The sequence below is a fragment of the Betta splendens genome, chromosome 4, assembly GCF_900634795.4.
Source record: "Betta splendens chromosome 4, fBetSpl5.4, whole genome shotgun sequence".
Classification (NCBI taxonomy): domain Eukaryota; kingdom Metazoa; phylum Chordata; class Actinopteri; order Anabantiformes; family Osphronemidae; genus Betta; species Betta splendens.
In genome coordinates, this window is record NC_040884.2 from 31692426 (window position 1) to 31709957 (window position 17532).

General features: G+C 40.7%; 1 protein-coding gene across 9 annotated transcripts in view; it reads right to left on the minus strand.

Moving 5' to 3' along the window:
- Window positions 1–17532, minus strand: part of nfic (nuclear factor I/C) — a 97977-nt gene that overhangs the window by 73419 nt on the left and 7026 nt on the right. For all 9 annotated transcript variants that reach the window (XR_008694312.1, XM_029148326.3, XM_029148325.3 and 6 more), the window contains exons 2-4: window positions 4292–4462; window positions 3986–4162; window positions 1915–2098 (exon numbers count right to left, since the gene is read on the minus strand). Coding sequence is in view for 8 of the 9 variants with exons in the window: in XM_029148326.3 (XP_029004159.1) it covers window positions 1915–2098; window positions 3986–4162; window positions 4292–4462 (532 nt within the window). In the remaining variant the exon portion in view is untranslated. The remainder of the gene's footprint in view (window positions 1–1914; window positions 2099–3985; window positions 4163–4291; window positions 4463–17532) is intronic.

The window sequence follows — 17532 nt, forward strand, 5'->3', positions numbered from 1 at the left end:
AATAAATGATAATTTCTCTGCATAGATAATATAGAGGATTCTGAGTGTCCCTTCATTCTTACATACTACCCAAGGTCGTTATGATCAACCTCCATTGAAAATCGGTGAAGACTTCCTTTAAGGAACAGACACAACAGCAGCTCGAATGATGATGACAAAGCTGCTAAATCAATCAACTGTTCTGGGAAATTTGTAAGGATGAGATGCTGTGCCGATTTTCACAGCAGGCATAAAGTCATACTGCAATGCAATGGTGTAACAAATGGTTTAATGCTAGCTAGATTATCCCTATTAGCAGTATAACACCACACACTAATGCTAAGGCAAAGGGGATAAGGCTAGAACACAGGGTGTCAGAACGTCAAAGCGGCGGACCCACATGCACGGCAAGGACAGGCTGGGATATGAATAGCGATAGGAATTTATTCCAACTCAGTGTGGATATCAGGCTGGGTCATACACGGACAGTTCATACAGCGTATACAGGAGCAGGCAGAATCGTTGTCAGGGACAGGCAAGGTTCGTACACGAGAGACTGCTTTACAATACCAGGTCGTCAGGCGTAGAATCGTGGTCAGGCAGGCAGACAAGGTCGGTAACAGGCAAGAGCAGAAGACCAGGGCAGACAAGGCAGGCAGGGACTAGGCAGGCTCGGAATCAGAGGTCAAAAACAAGATACACGGTGCACGATGGGTCTAGAACAATGAGCGCTGAAAACGGTGATAACACGCAACATGAGCTAACAATCTGCGGAGCTTAAATACCGGGTGGACTGATTGCGGATGAAGTGCAGGTGTGGATAATGAGAACCAATACTGACAGGGAACAGCTGATGATATGACGTTTAGCAGGAAGTACTTTCAACATAAAACCGGAAATGAAACTGGAACAAAACCTGGGTGACAACAAAGTCCTTTCAACACAATACCATAAACAAGAAACAAGAAACCAGATCGTGACACAGGGAGGTGCGGGGGAGAGACCATCATCCTCATGCTTTTGATTTGGTACCAAAAACAATCCTTGTAAAATCCAGTATTTGTAAACTGAAAGCAAGAGCAGCTGAGTAGGTTAATACAGGTAGTCCTATATAAGGCAACATGATGACATGACACAGCAGTGAACACAGTGGCTGACTTGATCACCATCTTTGAAGTGACACTGTCAAGACGTCTTTGCTTTATCAGAATACACCTCATCTAGTCACCAACCTCTAATTGTGCATGGTGCACTTAAAACAGAAACATTCCCTCGTTCTGACAGCAAAATAATTGATCAGAATCTGTTATACATTTATATACATTTGACTAATAAGATGTTGTGGGTGATATCTGTCTCTGGTCCATTAATTACTGTGTTGTTGAATATAAACTGGAAATCCAGTTGTGTCAGCTGATTTTCTTTATTGCTATTTAGAAACGTTTCACACTTCTGCAAAGCTGTTAAACAGTGAAAGAGCCACTGTAGATGAGACACTGTTGTCACATCTCAAAAATGTCTAGAATGTGACTCAAACAATCAAGATGCACTGTAGATGTCTAAAATTCAGTTTCATGTTCTACAGCACAAACAAACACAGCAACACCAACAGACTGGCAGAATTTCTTGGATTTCACATTCCAAGTGGAAGACAGAGTGAGATAAAACCATGATACTCCCCTTGTGGTGAAAACAAGGAAACTGGTTTCTTGCTCCTCAGATAAAGGTGTAAGACCTGCTGCTGCCAAACTGCATCTCACAAGACCACAAAGAATACATCCCACACTCCACCTCTCCAAACTTTCACCAGTTCTCTCCAATTAAAAGTTTTTTCAAATATGTTTTAACAATATGTACTTGAAGCATTTGGGTAGAGCATGTCTGAGCATAGATGAACAGGCAGTGGGAGACCCCCATCCTTGTGTTGGAACGTACCTCTCTCTTGTACGTAGTAAGCGAGGTAGAGATCAAGCTCTTTAACAGAGACTGAAATGTGTCGCGGCTGGACACAGAGGACTGGATTTGAGCACTGGCCTCCCTTCACCAGGCGCTCTCCATCTGTGCTTTCCAAAGGAATTCCTTTAAACAGGATAACCATGACCAGGTCCAACCTCCAAACCTTCAAGAGATTACAGTGTCGATTCAGAAACATCATGAATCTAACTCGAAGCAAGGTCAGTTTTACTATGTGTGTCTCTTTAAATGAACAATACTTCCGGATTCAGTATTTGTTAATAAAAAGTCAACTTGTCTGTCTAATGTTGAAAAAGGCCCAATCATTCATTAGTAGTTCTGATTTTAAAAACAGTGGTTGAACTATTAAAACCATCTCTTAATATAATGAACTCCATTAGACTGCACCGCCCAATTGGGCCTTAATAATAAGCATATAGTTTGTCAGCTTTAACTTACTAGGAGTCACTAGTACACTGTAAGCCCGGGGAGTTGAGTTTACTTGAAAAATTCAAGTAAACCGGTTGCCTTAAAAACAACAAAAAAATGTTAATTTTGAGTTCAATACACTAAATGCAAAGTTCATTTAACTCAAAATCTTTAATAGGGTAAACTGATGTGCTAGTCTACTCCACTTAAAGCTTTACGTTCAGTGGACTAATTACCATATTGATTTAATTTAACAACATTTATAGTATCAATATGTTATCCTATGACTCCACATTTACCTCAAGGGCTCAGGTTTGTCTTAAAAACAGAGACTAGTTCTCAAATCCTTTCTGTCAGCTGCCTATGAATGCATTTACTTATAATATTATGTAACAACCACTAGGTGGGTCACTACCCTGCAGTATCCCGCCAACTGTAAAAGCATTTACCAACAGTGGACTAAATCAACCAACACGAATCGAATACATTCTTATACAATTACACACTAAATTAGTTAATCATTTACACAGTGAAATATTTGAAAAAACTATTACCCAGAAGATTTAGTGCTCCTGATGCATCTGATTGGTTAAAAGAAATTTATGCATTTTCATTGCATTTTCATTTTTATTTTAAATCAACTTAAATCAATTTTGACATCAACATTTAACAATAAGCATCCAATCATCGTACCAATCAGCATCGCTGCTGATGTGATTGACAGGGGCAAGGAGCCAACCAGCTACAAGTAAAAACAGTTTCTGGTGATTTGCACGTCAATCAAATTAACATCAATAAATGATGACCGGCGCGGTCAAAACTATCATATATTGATTCTAGGGAGTTGTAAATCGTACAGACCCCACAACTACCGTATAAAAATGATAAATGATAACTATCGTACATCTGGAAACCCTGACTGTGGTTCAAGCTGTTCTCCAGCGGAAGTCAAGTAAATTTGTCTGTGGTGCTTTGTCCGTTGTTGTGCCAGGCGGTATTGCTTGACAGTTCAGTGTTTGTAGATTGCGTTAGAGTATTGTTTGCATGTGTCTCTAATGAGAACTATTAAAATAAAAAAAGCTACAATAAGCTTGCAGTCACTGAGGTGGATGAATGATATCGTGTTAATAATGTTAATGCATGTTTTTCACACAGTTTCAAATCAGCAAATCACAAATCTTTAAAGCTTGTCTCCATGGAGATACAAGAAGGGAACCGCCACCAAAACTTAGACTTTTTAAGTACATTTAACCCAGTTGCCCAGGTTTTGAACTGCTCCTCAGTTTGAAGTAAATTCTACTCCGAATTAGTACAATGAACTTGAATTGAATAGTAATAGCACAAAACTTATATAACTTGAGTACACTGTACTTTTCTTAAGTAGACATGATGTCCGGGCTTACAGTGTAGGAGCCACGAGTATTCAACCTTTAGCTTTTGTAATGATATTTCTTAAGTTCACAAATATTATATAGATGTTTGACATCCACATTGTAATTGTATGTTGGCTTTTTCATACAGTCTTTGGCAAGAAGCCAAAATCATCAAGATTCAATCATTATATTCACATTACTGACACAAAAGAACCAAATTTACTAGTTGTAATATTTAAGATTCAGTTCACCTTGTCAGCTTGTCGGAGACAATCTATGCGTCTCATTTTGCCCTTCTGGTCAGGATTGGACAGCACACAACATGCAGCTTTCTTCCCAGTGATTGACAGGACAAAATCTTCTCTGCATTCAGGTCTAATGTCCTTCCTCAGCTTGGCCAAAAGACGACTGGCCCACTTCTGTTTCACCTAGTTAGTTAATACAAATGAACAGAGTGTATATTATACAGTATATTGTACATTCTACTAGTAAATACAGCAGTCTGAAGACAAGTTAATGTTACTTTTAATGTGCACCATTCAACATATCTATCCCACCTCTGCCTTCTCCCCAAGCAGTTCGTCTTTGACAGCTCTCTCTTCTTCTTTGGTCATCCTTTTCTCGTGTTTTTTGAAGTACTTCCTTTTCCTGGCTTGGAGGTTGAACCATGTGTAGGCAAAGGCACGAACCTGGGGTAGCAGAGCCTCAATAAATGGATGGAACTCATCCTGTGTGACAGAAAGACAAAAAAAACAAACATGAATTGTTGGTAGCATACTGTCATAACTGATCCAAGGCTGGGTTTGTCGGCAGGCCAGCTTTTGCTCATTTCAATATGAATGATACCTATGATCACATATAAACATCATGAGCAGAGATGATAGGATTGTGTTCATGTGTTTTACACCAAACACATCTTTTAGACAGACCACTGTGGAAAACACACATTTCTCTTCCTCTGTGCATATAAAATATGTCTTGAGGGTTATGCATATGACAATGCATGCTGTTTGTGTACAGCAAAGATAGACTCCAGCACCCACAGTTCAAATTCTAAAGTTTACTCCTGCCTCTCGAGGACTGCAGACGTGTTTTCTCTCTGCTCCCACTCTACTTTTGCTTGCAGTGTCCTTGTCCTGTCGGTTCTGAGCACCCTGATCTGCTATTCTGGAATAACATTTTTGAACATTTTGGAGCTAATCAACTGGTCACTCAGCGCATTGGACAGAATTTTCTCACCAAGGAATGAATCACCATGAGAGCCACTCTGCCCCTCGGGGACTCTTGTTACATGCGAGGTGCTTGGAATTTCTGGTGCCCCGTGTGCCTGACAATCGAGGACGCAGAGGATCTATTCATTTTTGGACTTTGATAACAGGGCTACTCATGATTGCCCTTGGTGGTGCCCTGCTTTATCGGAAAATTGTAAAATCTGCGGCCGGCTTATTGGCATGTCTTCCGGCCATGGAGTTACAAGCACCGCTGGGGGCAATGGTTACTTGGCTGTTGGAATTACACCAGAGGATGGCCCGGATTGCAGGATTGACTAGCAAGATCTCAGCCCGTTTGGAGGAAGACAAGAGACAGACGGATAACATCTGCAGACAGACTAAACACTTGGTTACTATGGTGACAGCCTTGTCTGACAGGCTTGAGGAGTGTCACAGGTGACCCATGGTCCCACAAGAGGCGATGAAGCCCTGAGTTCTGACCAATTGGACTATTGATTTAGACAAATTAGTCATGGCTTGTTAAAATGTACTAGAATTGGCTGTGTATTATTCTGTCCCTTCTCTCTCACCCCTCCCTTCCCGGGTCCAATCTAGCTCACCAGCTGTGCCTCTATATTCTTTCCCTTATTGTGTCTCCCTTCTAGGACAACTGTTGGACTGGCTTGTAAACATCTTGGTCGGCCTCAGTCACACATCTATGAACAACACCTTACAGTCTCACTGTCTGCTCTCCGACCTTATCTATCTGTCCTGATGTACCCAAGAAAAAATTCCAGCAAGGTTTCCACTTGTACTGTGTTCCACTGTGTGTATGTGTGTGTTTCTGTATTGTATTGTTTTGTACTGCAACTTGCTTCCACTGTCAGCGGGGACGTGGTGCCACAGATGGCTGCCTGGGTGTACTCTACAGGGCCTGGCAATATAGCTCTTTCTGGTTCTGAGGTCATCTGGATTCAAACTGCTGCTACTGTATTTGCTGGTATATTCTATAACCCTAGAACACTTTCACTATAAAAAGTTACACCATCACATATGATATACCCGACAAAAAGTACTAAAGTAGTAGTAAAAATTACATCACAATATGACAACACATGACAAATTAGAGTGGTTTACTTTAATTTTAAAAAACATTTAACATTTAAAACATAGGAAGATTGTGCTTGAAAATTACTGAAAAAAACAATGGTGAAGCTACCCAGGGACCCATGGCAGTTGCAATGCATTTGTCAATTGGCAATTCAATATCCAATATAGTCATTCAAATTGAAAATGCATTTTGCATTTGTTAACTTGGGACAGTGTATCCTCTGCCAATCAAGTTTGAACAACGCTTTTTAACTTTGACATTCTTGGAGCTTGTTTACAGACCATACAATGCATTCCGGCTGTTGCATTTGAATGAAGACACCCCTAAACCATGAGGAAATAATGTGCAATTAATTAAGTCTTTATTTAAACTTTTAATTAATGAAACTGGGTATTGAATCAACATTTTTTAATAATACATTGCCATTGCAGAATGCATTTTCAAAATACATATTGAACTATTAAGAAAATGCTCAGTGAATGCTTTCATGCTGAATTTATTGCTTAAGAATTGGTGAAAGTAGCACAAACATTGAAAACATAGCTAAATGTAAGTCAGACATTTCAGGTTTAGTTGAATTTATCTGTGAAAGAAAAAAATTGTTTATTAAACAGAGAGGAAACTTGCAGAAAAAGAAGCAGTTGAAACATAATTGAAACTAGTGAAACTGCTAAACATATAGCTGACTGGATCTGCAGAGCAATAGTTGCAGAGCTGAATAAGTTAAAATTAAAAGGTTAAAAAAAGAAACAGTTCATATTAATATATTTGTTTGAGCGCAATAGCCTTAATCTGCTTGACGTTACAGCTACACTGTACATTCTGGGCCACCAGACGGTAGTCGTGCACTTCTAACCTGTGATAGTGCAAGTAGCCCTTGGTAAGAGAGCAGTCGTGCACTTCTGGCTCGTGATGTGACCAGTTTGCCCACAGTCTGACTTTATGAAAGCGAAAGCTTCAGTGAGTAAATGTTGCATGCGTAAGAACCAAAGTTTGCACTTTCGAGCGGCTCGTAGTTACAGACTGGCCCAAGACGGCGCGTCAATGCTCAGATTGAAAGACAGACTAAAGTACGGGTCTGATTGCTCAGCCAGACACATTGTTAGAAAAAACACAAGTATGACTATGAGAATTACGTTGATAGAGCATAAAACTGTGGCTGTCACGACAAGTTAAAGTTTCTGGCTTAAGAAAACAGCAGCTCACGTTCAAGCTGTGACATCACGCGCTGTAGCTGACCATGCACACACTAATGAAGAGGCAATTTTTTTTTCAAAAGCTACCCTATACTTAAACTGCTATAAATCATAAAGTATTAAATATATTAAAAAGCTGAACAACAGATTAATAGTTGAATAGTTAAAAATTGGTTTGTAGTTTAAGTGGTGTCCAGAGCTTAAAGGTCCATGCACATGCAAAATTCACTTTTTGGACATTCTGGTACGTTTATTTGTCTCCCTGGGTCACATTAAGACACTCCTGGTGTGTTAGAAGTACGCCCCCTACTTATTTCACATTTTTGAGAGTTTGAAACCATCGTTTCAAATTTGGCGGCCTGGATACGTCTGCATTCGCTTGACCACTCACAGAACCAGCTTCGCCCCCCCCCCACACAAATCTAGACCCCTAAATGTACCTGAAACATTTTTTTTCAGTCACTCTAGTCACAGACAAAAGAAGAAGTCACTCACTGCACAGTCTACCATAGGAGGTGGCGCTAATGCACCTTTCAGTTGGTTGCCACCCGCCATTTAAAAGACAAAAAGAAGAAGTCACTCCGGTTGAAAAAGCGCCCACTTGCTGCTTCCCCAAACGTAAGTACATGCTTGATACTTATTTGATGTATGTACTCCAGAAGTTTCTCTGTTTATAATGTAGCTTCCCTCCTGTGTAAGGAATGCTAATTGCTAGAACCGTTGAATCTAACAGCTACAGCGACAGAGAGAGACAGTGTTGCAAGGTGCTGACACGCAATTTGGATGAGTCCAAGCATCTCCAGCATTTGTCCGGTTCTAATCATGTGATATATGGTACTGAGGTCATTCACTCAGCTCACATTGTAGCTGCTAGCGCGATAGTAGCGCAGCGTTTGCGGCTAGCATTAGCGGCTAGCGCTAGTAAGTTGTCAGAGTCAGCTGTGTTTCTAATTACTACCAAGCCTGTCGTGTGTATGTTGTAGCCCGAGTAGACCCGTGAATTTGGGTTATTGCAAGTTCTATCTAAGTCTAACATGTGTGTTGTTGCTTATCTGGTCAGCTGTAAAAGTGACATGTTTTTTTTATACAGGCTGACGCATGCCAGCTACCGAAATGCGAGGAGGTTGCTTCTCAAACTGACACACGGCTACTTTGTAGAAGAGTAGAACAGTGCTCACCTCAGGAGCAAAGGTATGTACATTTAACAGCAGTATAATCATTTGTTGGCCAATATGCAGTTTTATTTGAAAGAGATTTCACATTTCAGTAGTTGTGGTATTAATAATCTGATCTATATTATTGTCTATGTATTTACTCTGTATGCAGTTGGTCAACTTATTTTGATATTTTAGTCTGTTGACGGGTAATTTGTAATTCTAGTGTTATGGTGCAGATTATGTGGAAAAGCTGATGGAGACCATCTTCAATAAAGTCCTGCTGGACTCAGGTTGTTCTATGGAGGACCTTTTAAACATCCCTGTCCTGCCGGCCCTCTGAGCAGAATTTGAGCAACCTGACAGAAAGGAGGTCTTTAATGTCATGCTAATATTTAACAAACCAGCACAGCAAACTAGTCTCATTAAATAGTCATATTTAATCAGCCAAAACCAAAAATTCTCCTATGAAAGTTAGTTTTAGATTGGTTCTTTTATGTTTAGTGTTAGAGAAGGTGTGTGTCATGTTTCTACCTGTTGCCATAGCCATTGTTATCATTTCCTGTTTTAGTTTGTAATACATCCAGTTCTGTTCACTCCATGTCTAGTGAAAGCCTTACTTCCGGTCACATATCCATCAGCTGTTGGTAAGCATAAACTAAGACAGGGTACTTAACATCCAGTACTCACCTCAGACCTCCGCCAGATTGTTGTTAAAATACTTTCGCTTTCCAGCATTGTTTCGTCCGCAGTTCCAGTTACCATTCTTGCCAGTTCTTGACCTCGTTAGTAGCCTAGCCCTCTTGTACCTTAGCCGAGCTTATCCTGTTGCCGACTCTGCCTGTGCCTTGACCTTGATCCAGTCCAGTCCACTTGTACCTTACCCGAGCTATCCCGTTGCCAACACTGCCTGTCTGACCTTCGTCTTAGCCTGCTCCTTGAACGGAACCTTGTAATGTGAGTCTGTGCCTGTATTGTACCTTTGCTTGGAATCCACTGTGAACATTAAAGACAGTATACGTACCTGCTGGTTTCTATCGCGACGCATTGTGGGTCCCCTTTGTTAAGTCGCCTGCCAACCCTGACAGTGTGTGGACAATTGCTGTAAAACAGTCTTATCAATTAGCAGTCATTACCCATTCAGAGGCATAAAAATTACTAAAAAGGCTGATAAATTAAATTGGTGCTTTTAGTTTGAAAGGATATGGAATAAGCATATGTAAGTAATTGTTCAATTGTAAAATAGGTCTCATTAACTACTCATAATAAACCAGTTAAAGGCAGAAATACTGCTATTTTTAGCTAAATATCTGAATTAGTGCTTTTATTTAGAAAGAATCTGAAGGATGTCCATGTAGGTAATTTCTAAACAGTAAAACAGTCTTTTGAACTAGTCACAATAAACTAGTTGCAAGCAGAAATACTGCTATTTTTAGGTAAATATCTGAATTGGTGCTTTTATTATGAAAGGATTCGGAGGAGAGGTGTGTGTTTATTAGCTAAACTAGTCTAATTAACTAGTCAAAGTAAGTAACAACAAATTGCATCACCCATGATTATTAGGGCTAATTAAGTAAAATTGTAAATATGATTTACTGACTGATTTATGATTTTGCTATTATGATGTTACGTCACTTACAAGATTGACTTATCGTTTGTTACTTATTGCCATTATGAATAATATATGGGATCAATGTTTTAATCCTGTCAGAAACAGGAACATGTTATACTTTGCTGCACCCTGTACACAGACACAGAAACAGGAAGTGGTTTGGGCCTGCTGACTTATTTTGATTAGGCTGGAAAGGCTAGAAAAAGGTCAGCAGTCTTAGGGTTGAACGGTTCATGATGATATAAGCCTATACTTATGTTTATGCAAATCAATCAAGTGTTGATCTCGTCATAACATTAGCATGACTTCCTAGCATCATTCCACCTAGCCCCTCTACAGCAGTCATGACCTCCCACTGTGATGTACTTAATGCGTAGCCATGGCGACGCAACGGTACTGCAGTAAAAATGCTTGTCACTGTGGACTGCTACCACTGTAAAGCTGAAAGTAGACAAAGCTAAAGAGGATTTAAAAATGGTTTTCTATTCATTTTAATGGGGAAAAAAGTTTAAAAAAGCCTAATATTTGAGGTATCCGGAGGCTTCCCACTACGCACAGCCACCACACCCAACATCATCCGTACTATGGTAGAACTCTTCTCTTGGGTTGGGAATACAGGAGGAGCTCTTAACCGACCAAGGCACCAACTTCACATCACATCTGACGGGGCAGTTGGGCATCACCGCCATAAAGACGACCCCATATCATCAACAGACAGACGGTTTGGTGGAGAGATTCAACCAAACACTAAAAAACATGCTGCAGAAGTTTGTTGCTGATACTGGTAAAGACTGGGACAAATGGCTGCCATTTGTCCTGTTCGCTTACAGAGAAGTCCCCCAAACGTCTACCGGGTTCTTGCATTCAAGCTTCTCTACAGTGGGCAGATACGGGGGCCGCTAGTCCTGAGGAAAAGTTGGGAAGAAGGTAGAACAGCCAAGCAAGAGGAGAGAGGCATTGTGCAGTAAGTGCTGGAGATGAGGGAGCGACTCGAGCAGTACAGAGACCAGGCGAGAGAGAACCTACAGGCGACACAGCGATCCTAGAAGCGGTGGTATGATCAGCACGCAAGACTACAGCCGTACCAACCAGGGCAGAAAGTGCTACTCTTGCTACCTACCTCAACAAGCAACCTTTGGACAAAATGGCAAAGCCCATATACAGTGGTCCGCTAGTAACATATGAGGTCAGTTACCAGTACTGCTTCGACAGAGCGCTGATTCACTATGCCATCCACCTCACCGATACCGGGCTAAGGGAGAAGAGAAGCTGATAGCTTATCTCAGCTGCAAGCTATTACCGAGAGAGACCTGCTATTCAGCGGTGGAGAAGGAGTGCCTGGCCATCAAGTGGGCCTTGGAAAGCTTGAGGTACTACCTCTTGGAAAGGACATTTATGTGTATAGTGATCCAGAAAGTTTTGGAGAATGGTTCCTCCCAATTGAAGGCCAGGCCCTTTAAAAGAGTGGCCAAACTTCATTGTAGGGGAGAGTAGGATGGACAGAGAGCGAGTTGGTTGGCGAGAGAAAGATTGTGAAAGAGACATTCCCTTTTTGAGTTGTTTTGAGTTTTTTATTTCCACCTTTAATGGTTGTCCTCATCGTTCCTTTTTTGTGTTGCACCCATGGATTTTTGGATCACCTGTAAATACTGCACCTGGTTTTTGCACTTTACTTTTTGGGCTGAATAAACTCACCATCTGCAAGCAAGCCATCATTCCATTGGTTGTTTTTGAACGTTGTTACACATCTCAAGTGAGCAGTCAGAGCTCACTCACCACAGTTGGTGTCAGTGGGATGGCTACTCGCAAGACAGCCCCGAAAGGCAAAAAAAACTGACCTACTGTAGGCTGCAGTCACAGGGGAAGGTGACAGCTGTGATGCAGGATTATGAGGACAGGAAGTCACACGGGAGTCCAGAGTCGGTGGCTCCCGGCGCCAAGCCTGAGGTGGGAATGGTCTCTTTGATGCAACACTTCTTGAACGCACAGCAGCGCAGAGAAGAGCGGTTTCTGCTGGGGCTCCGGGACCTATGGGAGTCCATTGTGGAGGTGATTAGGCAAAACTCAGATGGAGGGAGTCCGCGTTTGGAGCTGCCAATGCAGGCTGCTTCGAGGGTGGTTAGTCAGCACAGAACGGGCCACCACAGAGACTCCCCAGGTGTGCCAATGCTGAGAGGGCCGCCACAGCAGGCGGAACCAACAATCGCATCGCAGACGGAGACCTACCACCGCCTGAAGAACCAGTACGAGTGTTGGGTTCCACATAGGGAACACTCCAAGAAGGAGGTTGACGGGAAGGGGAAGGGGATGTAGAACTGAGGAGGAGAAAAGAGAGTCCCTCTACTTGTCACGTGACTGTTAATAGACGTTGCTTACAAGCTTTGTTGGATACTGGTTGTGCAATGTTGATGGTTAAAGCATGTTTTGTGACAAATGTTGATTATGTGAATACAGTTGCGGTTCAGTGTGACCCGGGGATGTGAAGTTGTATCCCAGAGCTGAAGTACTGTTAGACACACAGGGCCAAACATACTTACTAAATGTTGCAGTGGTAGACAGTTTGGAACAAAGGTGATTTTAGGCTGAGACTTACCTTTGTTGTGTGACCTGTTACAAGCCACTGAGGGGAGCTCAGGAAATGAGACCACGGTGATCCTATCGTGCCCGGCCTTCACGCGAGCCAGGGCAGGTCTCCAACCACTGCTAGATCTAAACAACAGTCTGTTGCAGGGTGGAACCAAAGGCCCAACGGAAATATCTCAGAGTTAGAGAGGGGATGTGACTCTAAAACTCATGTTTGACAAAGCTGTATCCAACAAACCAACAAATCTCTGTGGAGAAAAATATTTGGTTGTGAATGACATCTTGTATGTGAAAGCTGAGGATAAGACTCGCCTTGTGGTGCCAACTAGTTGTCGCCCACTTGTGTTACACCTAGCACACTCAGTCCCATGGGCTGGGTTCTCAGCAATTACGCAACAAGGTACCCGGAGGCTTCCCACTACGCACAGCCACCACACCCAACATCATCTGTGCTATGGTAGAACTCTTCTCTTGGGTGGGAATACAGGGGGAGCTCTTAACCGACCAAGGCACCAACTTCACATCACGGCTGACGGGGCAGTTGGGCATCACCGCCATAGAGACGACCCCATATCATCAACAGACGGACGGTTTGGTGGAGAGATTCAACCAAACACTAAAAAACATGCTGCAGAAGTTTGTTGCTGATACTGGTAAAGACTGGGACAAATGGCTGCCATTTGTCCTGTTCGCTTACAGAGAAGTCCCCCAAGCGTCTACCGGGTTCTCGCCATTCAAGCTTCTCTACGGTTGGCAGATACGAGGACCGCTGGACCTGCTGAGGAAAAGCTGGGAAGAGAGTACAACAGCCAAGCAAGAGGAGAGAGGCATCGTGCAGTAAGTGCTGGAGATGAGGGAGCGACTCGAGCAGTACCGAGACCAGGCGAGAGAGAACCTGCAGGCGACACAGCGATCCTAGAAGCGGTGGTATGACCAGCACGCAAGACTACGGCAGTACCAACCAGGGCAGAAAGTGCTACTCTTGCTACCTACCTCAACAAGCAACCTTTGGACAAAATGGCAAGGCCCATATACAGTGGTCCGCAAGATGGGGCTAGTAACATATGAGGTCAGTTACCAGTGCTGCTTCGTCAGAGGCGCTGATTCACTATGCCATCCACCTCACCGATACCGGGCTAAGGGAGGAGAGAAGCTGATAGCTTATCTCAGCCGCAAGCTATTACCGAGAGAGACCTGCTATTCAGCGGTGGAGAAGGAGTGCCTGGCCATCAAGTGGGCCTTGGAAAGCTTGAAGTACTACCTCTTGGAAAGGACATTTGACCTCACACATACACACACACACACACACACGCACACACAACCAGGATTCGTCGCATCAGCTGATTAGCCGCCGAAAGCGGGTGCACACGCAATCGTTCTGGCATTTGGACCACTATTATCACACCACTTCCCGTTGTTACACCCTAGACTATTCACATACACTTTACACTTTGTTGGGTTTGTTTGTTGTGGTTTTATTTACGTGTTGGGAATAGTCGGACTTCCACGTCGCGCCGACGAAACCTGACAGCTGGGCGACGCTTGCTTTTGACTTCATCAAAAGCAAGTGTTGTGTTGGGTCTGGCAAAACCACTAAACTGTTTGTTATTATTATATGGTCCCATTCATTATTTGTGTTGTGTTCTTGTGTTAATGTACCTGGGGGTTATTGTGGGAATAAGTGTTACTAATGTATACCTGTTGGAAGGTGAATGTCGGGGATTTATGTGTATAGTGAACCAGAAGTTCCAGAACGTTCTGGAGAATGGTTGAATGTTGAAAATACAGGAAGACACAACATACTGTACCTACATGTAACAAACAGCTAAATCTCATAAATAAATAGCTTTAAGTTCAAGACATAATAGCTTAGAAGTATATGGAAGAAGACATTGTGGGTATTTGCTAAATTGGATAATAGACTCATTAACTACTCACACTAAACCAGTTGAAAGCAGAAATATTGCTATATTTAGCTAAAGATTTAGATTGGTGCTTTTATTTTAAAATTTGAAAGTTATATTTTAAAAGTATTTTAAAAATGTGTGTGGACAATTGCTAAACTGTAAAACAGTCTTATTAATTATCAGTCAATACACACTCAGAGGCATAAAAATGACTAAATTAGCTGATAGATTAAACTGGTGCTTTTATTTTAAAAGCATATGGAAGAAGCATATGAAAGTAATTGTTAAATAGTAAAATAGTCTTATTACTTACTAATAAACCAGTTGAAAGCAGAAATATTGTAATTTTAGCTAAAGATCTGGATTGGTGCTTTTATGTTGAAAGGATCTGGAGGAAGCCCATGCAGGTAATTGCTTAACGGTAAAACAGTCTTACTAAGTATTCATAATAAACTAGTTGAAAGCAGAAATATTGCTATTTTTAGCTGAAGATCTGAATTGGTGCTATTATTTTGAAAGGATATGGCGCAAGCCTGTGTGGTTAATTGCTAAACAGTATATTAGTCTAATAACTAGTCATAATAAACCAGTTATTATGCTATTTTTAGCTCAATATCAGGATTCTTCCATGCTTCCATGCTGAATGTATTCCTAAAAGTAGCTGATGAATTGAATATAGAATTGTATACACTGTATATCTGAAAAGGTGGTTTAATCTTAGATGAATGCAAACAAAGAAAGAAGGAAGCATAGATGAATGTATCTGAAAAGATTATGGAGATGTTTAAACAGATCTCAATATTTGCAGAAGAAGTTTAAGTAGTTGCATTTTAAATTGAGGAACTTGAAAAAGATGATGAAACATAGCTGAAATATATCAAAACAGCTAAACAGAGGTCAAGAGCTAAAAGAATAGTTGAAACATTTAATACAGCTGAGAGTAGCTGCGGAGGAAGTAGTTGAATTTCAAATTGAGAAATGTTGGAGCATTGGAGGAAGCATGCACAAGTAATTGCTAAACAATGAAAAAGGCTCAGTAATCATAATTGACCAGCCAAAAGCAGAAAACGTGCTATTTAGGCTATAGTTGCTATTTTGGAATGGTGCTTTTATTTTGAAATGATATGGAGGGAGTGTGTGCCTAACTAAGCTGTAAAGTAGTATCATGAACCAGTTGGAAGCAGAAATATTGCTGTATTTCTTTAGTGTAATGAAACATTTATAATATAGCTGAAAGTTGCTGATGCATTAAAAATATAACTCAATTTATTATATTTTATTATATATATATATAATATATATAATATATATAATATTATATATATATATATATATATATATATATATATATATATATATATATATATATATATATATATATATATATATATATATATATATGAATGTAGAAATGAATAGAAAAAAATGAAAAAAATGAAATGAAAAACTGAATGAAAAAAATAATAGCACGCGGCATCTTAAAAAGCTGCACGTTTTGATATTTGAATGGTTTCTGTAGAAGAAAAAGCTGAAGAGGATTTAAAAGGTTATTTCGATTGATTTCAATAGGAAAAGAGTTTAAAAAAGCTTAATAACTTGAAAACTATGAAACGTATGAATGAGAAAAATATTAGCAAACTAGCACGTTGAACATTTTGATATTGCAATGGTTTCTGTAGGTGAAAGAATGCGAGATTAGTTAAGTGTGGAAAAACGTACGGAAGAACAATAACTATAATAAAGATTACAACAACTATGCTGCTGAAGGCATTCACTGTGACTAGAAAAAGCATTTCAATAACAAAATGCAAAGTGAATGCTTTCACACTGAATGTATGGCTGAAGAACTGCTGCAGTAGCTTTAGCAGCAGAAAACAGCTAGAAGCGGCTGAGAAATTGAATGCAAAGTTAAAGTTAGAATTTAAGTAATGTTACTTAAATTATAAGTAAGATGACAAAGCTGGTCTTTAGCTTTGTCATCTTACTTATAGATACTTTAATTGATATGTAAACTTCTAATAAGATACTTCAAATATTTTTATTAAAAAATACACTGCTTTTTATAACTAATGCAAAAGTCATTCACCAATCATTGCAAGGTTCACTCCTTCTCACACCAGTTTCTGTTAGGGTGCATTACCCAAAATGCTTTGCGCTCTGAATTTGCATATAATGCTGAATGCTAAAATATTGAGTTTACTCCTCTAGTAAAGCGTTAGCTTTAGTAAAGCTTTATTTTAAAGAAGCTAAAAGTGGAGAAGTATCGGCGAATTGTTTTATCTAGAAAAAAAACAAATCTGATCAGGCATCAGAAAATGTAACATTGGTAAGATCAAACACCACCATATTCGCATAAAACAATGTGAAAATGCAATTATCACAAGTTGCAGCTTACAAAAGTGGATTTGCAAAAACACCAAAACTTCAACAACAATCATTGGAAGGGTCACTCCCCACAGTTGTTCACAATACACTAACCATAATACATTGTGATCCAATTTGCATACAATTCTGAACACTTTAATGTTGACTTTATTTCTCAAGCAACAACAAACAATTTGAAGAATAGCTGAAAGTGGCTGATACAAAAGGGAACACCTGGATATATCTGTATAAGTAAAAGGGTAATTAGTACTAATGATGGGAAGTTCTGTTCTTTCAACTGACTCGGATCTTTAAGTCTCGTTCAGCAAAGTGAACGAATCATTTCGAGTCAGTCGTTCATTTCGTTCATTTACAGCAGGTGGCGCTGTGGGTGTTGTAATAATGGCCGCGATTCTCAAACACTATGTGCTTACCACTAGCAAGAACGCATGACAGTCGCTTGGTAGCAGTAGGAACGGACTGGAGCGCTTGCTGCTCGCTACAGAGCCTACGCTGTCACGTGACAAGTGAACAAACGAACGACCCATGGGAACGAGTCCCAAAAGAACTGTAGTACTTGGTGCTCGCCACAGAGCCTGAGCTGTGAACGATGAACTATGAACGAGAACGATGAACTAAACTGCGCAGCCGAGCTGCCTT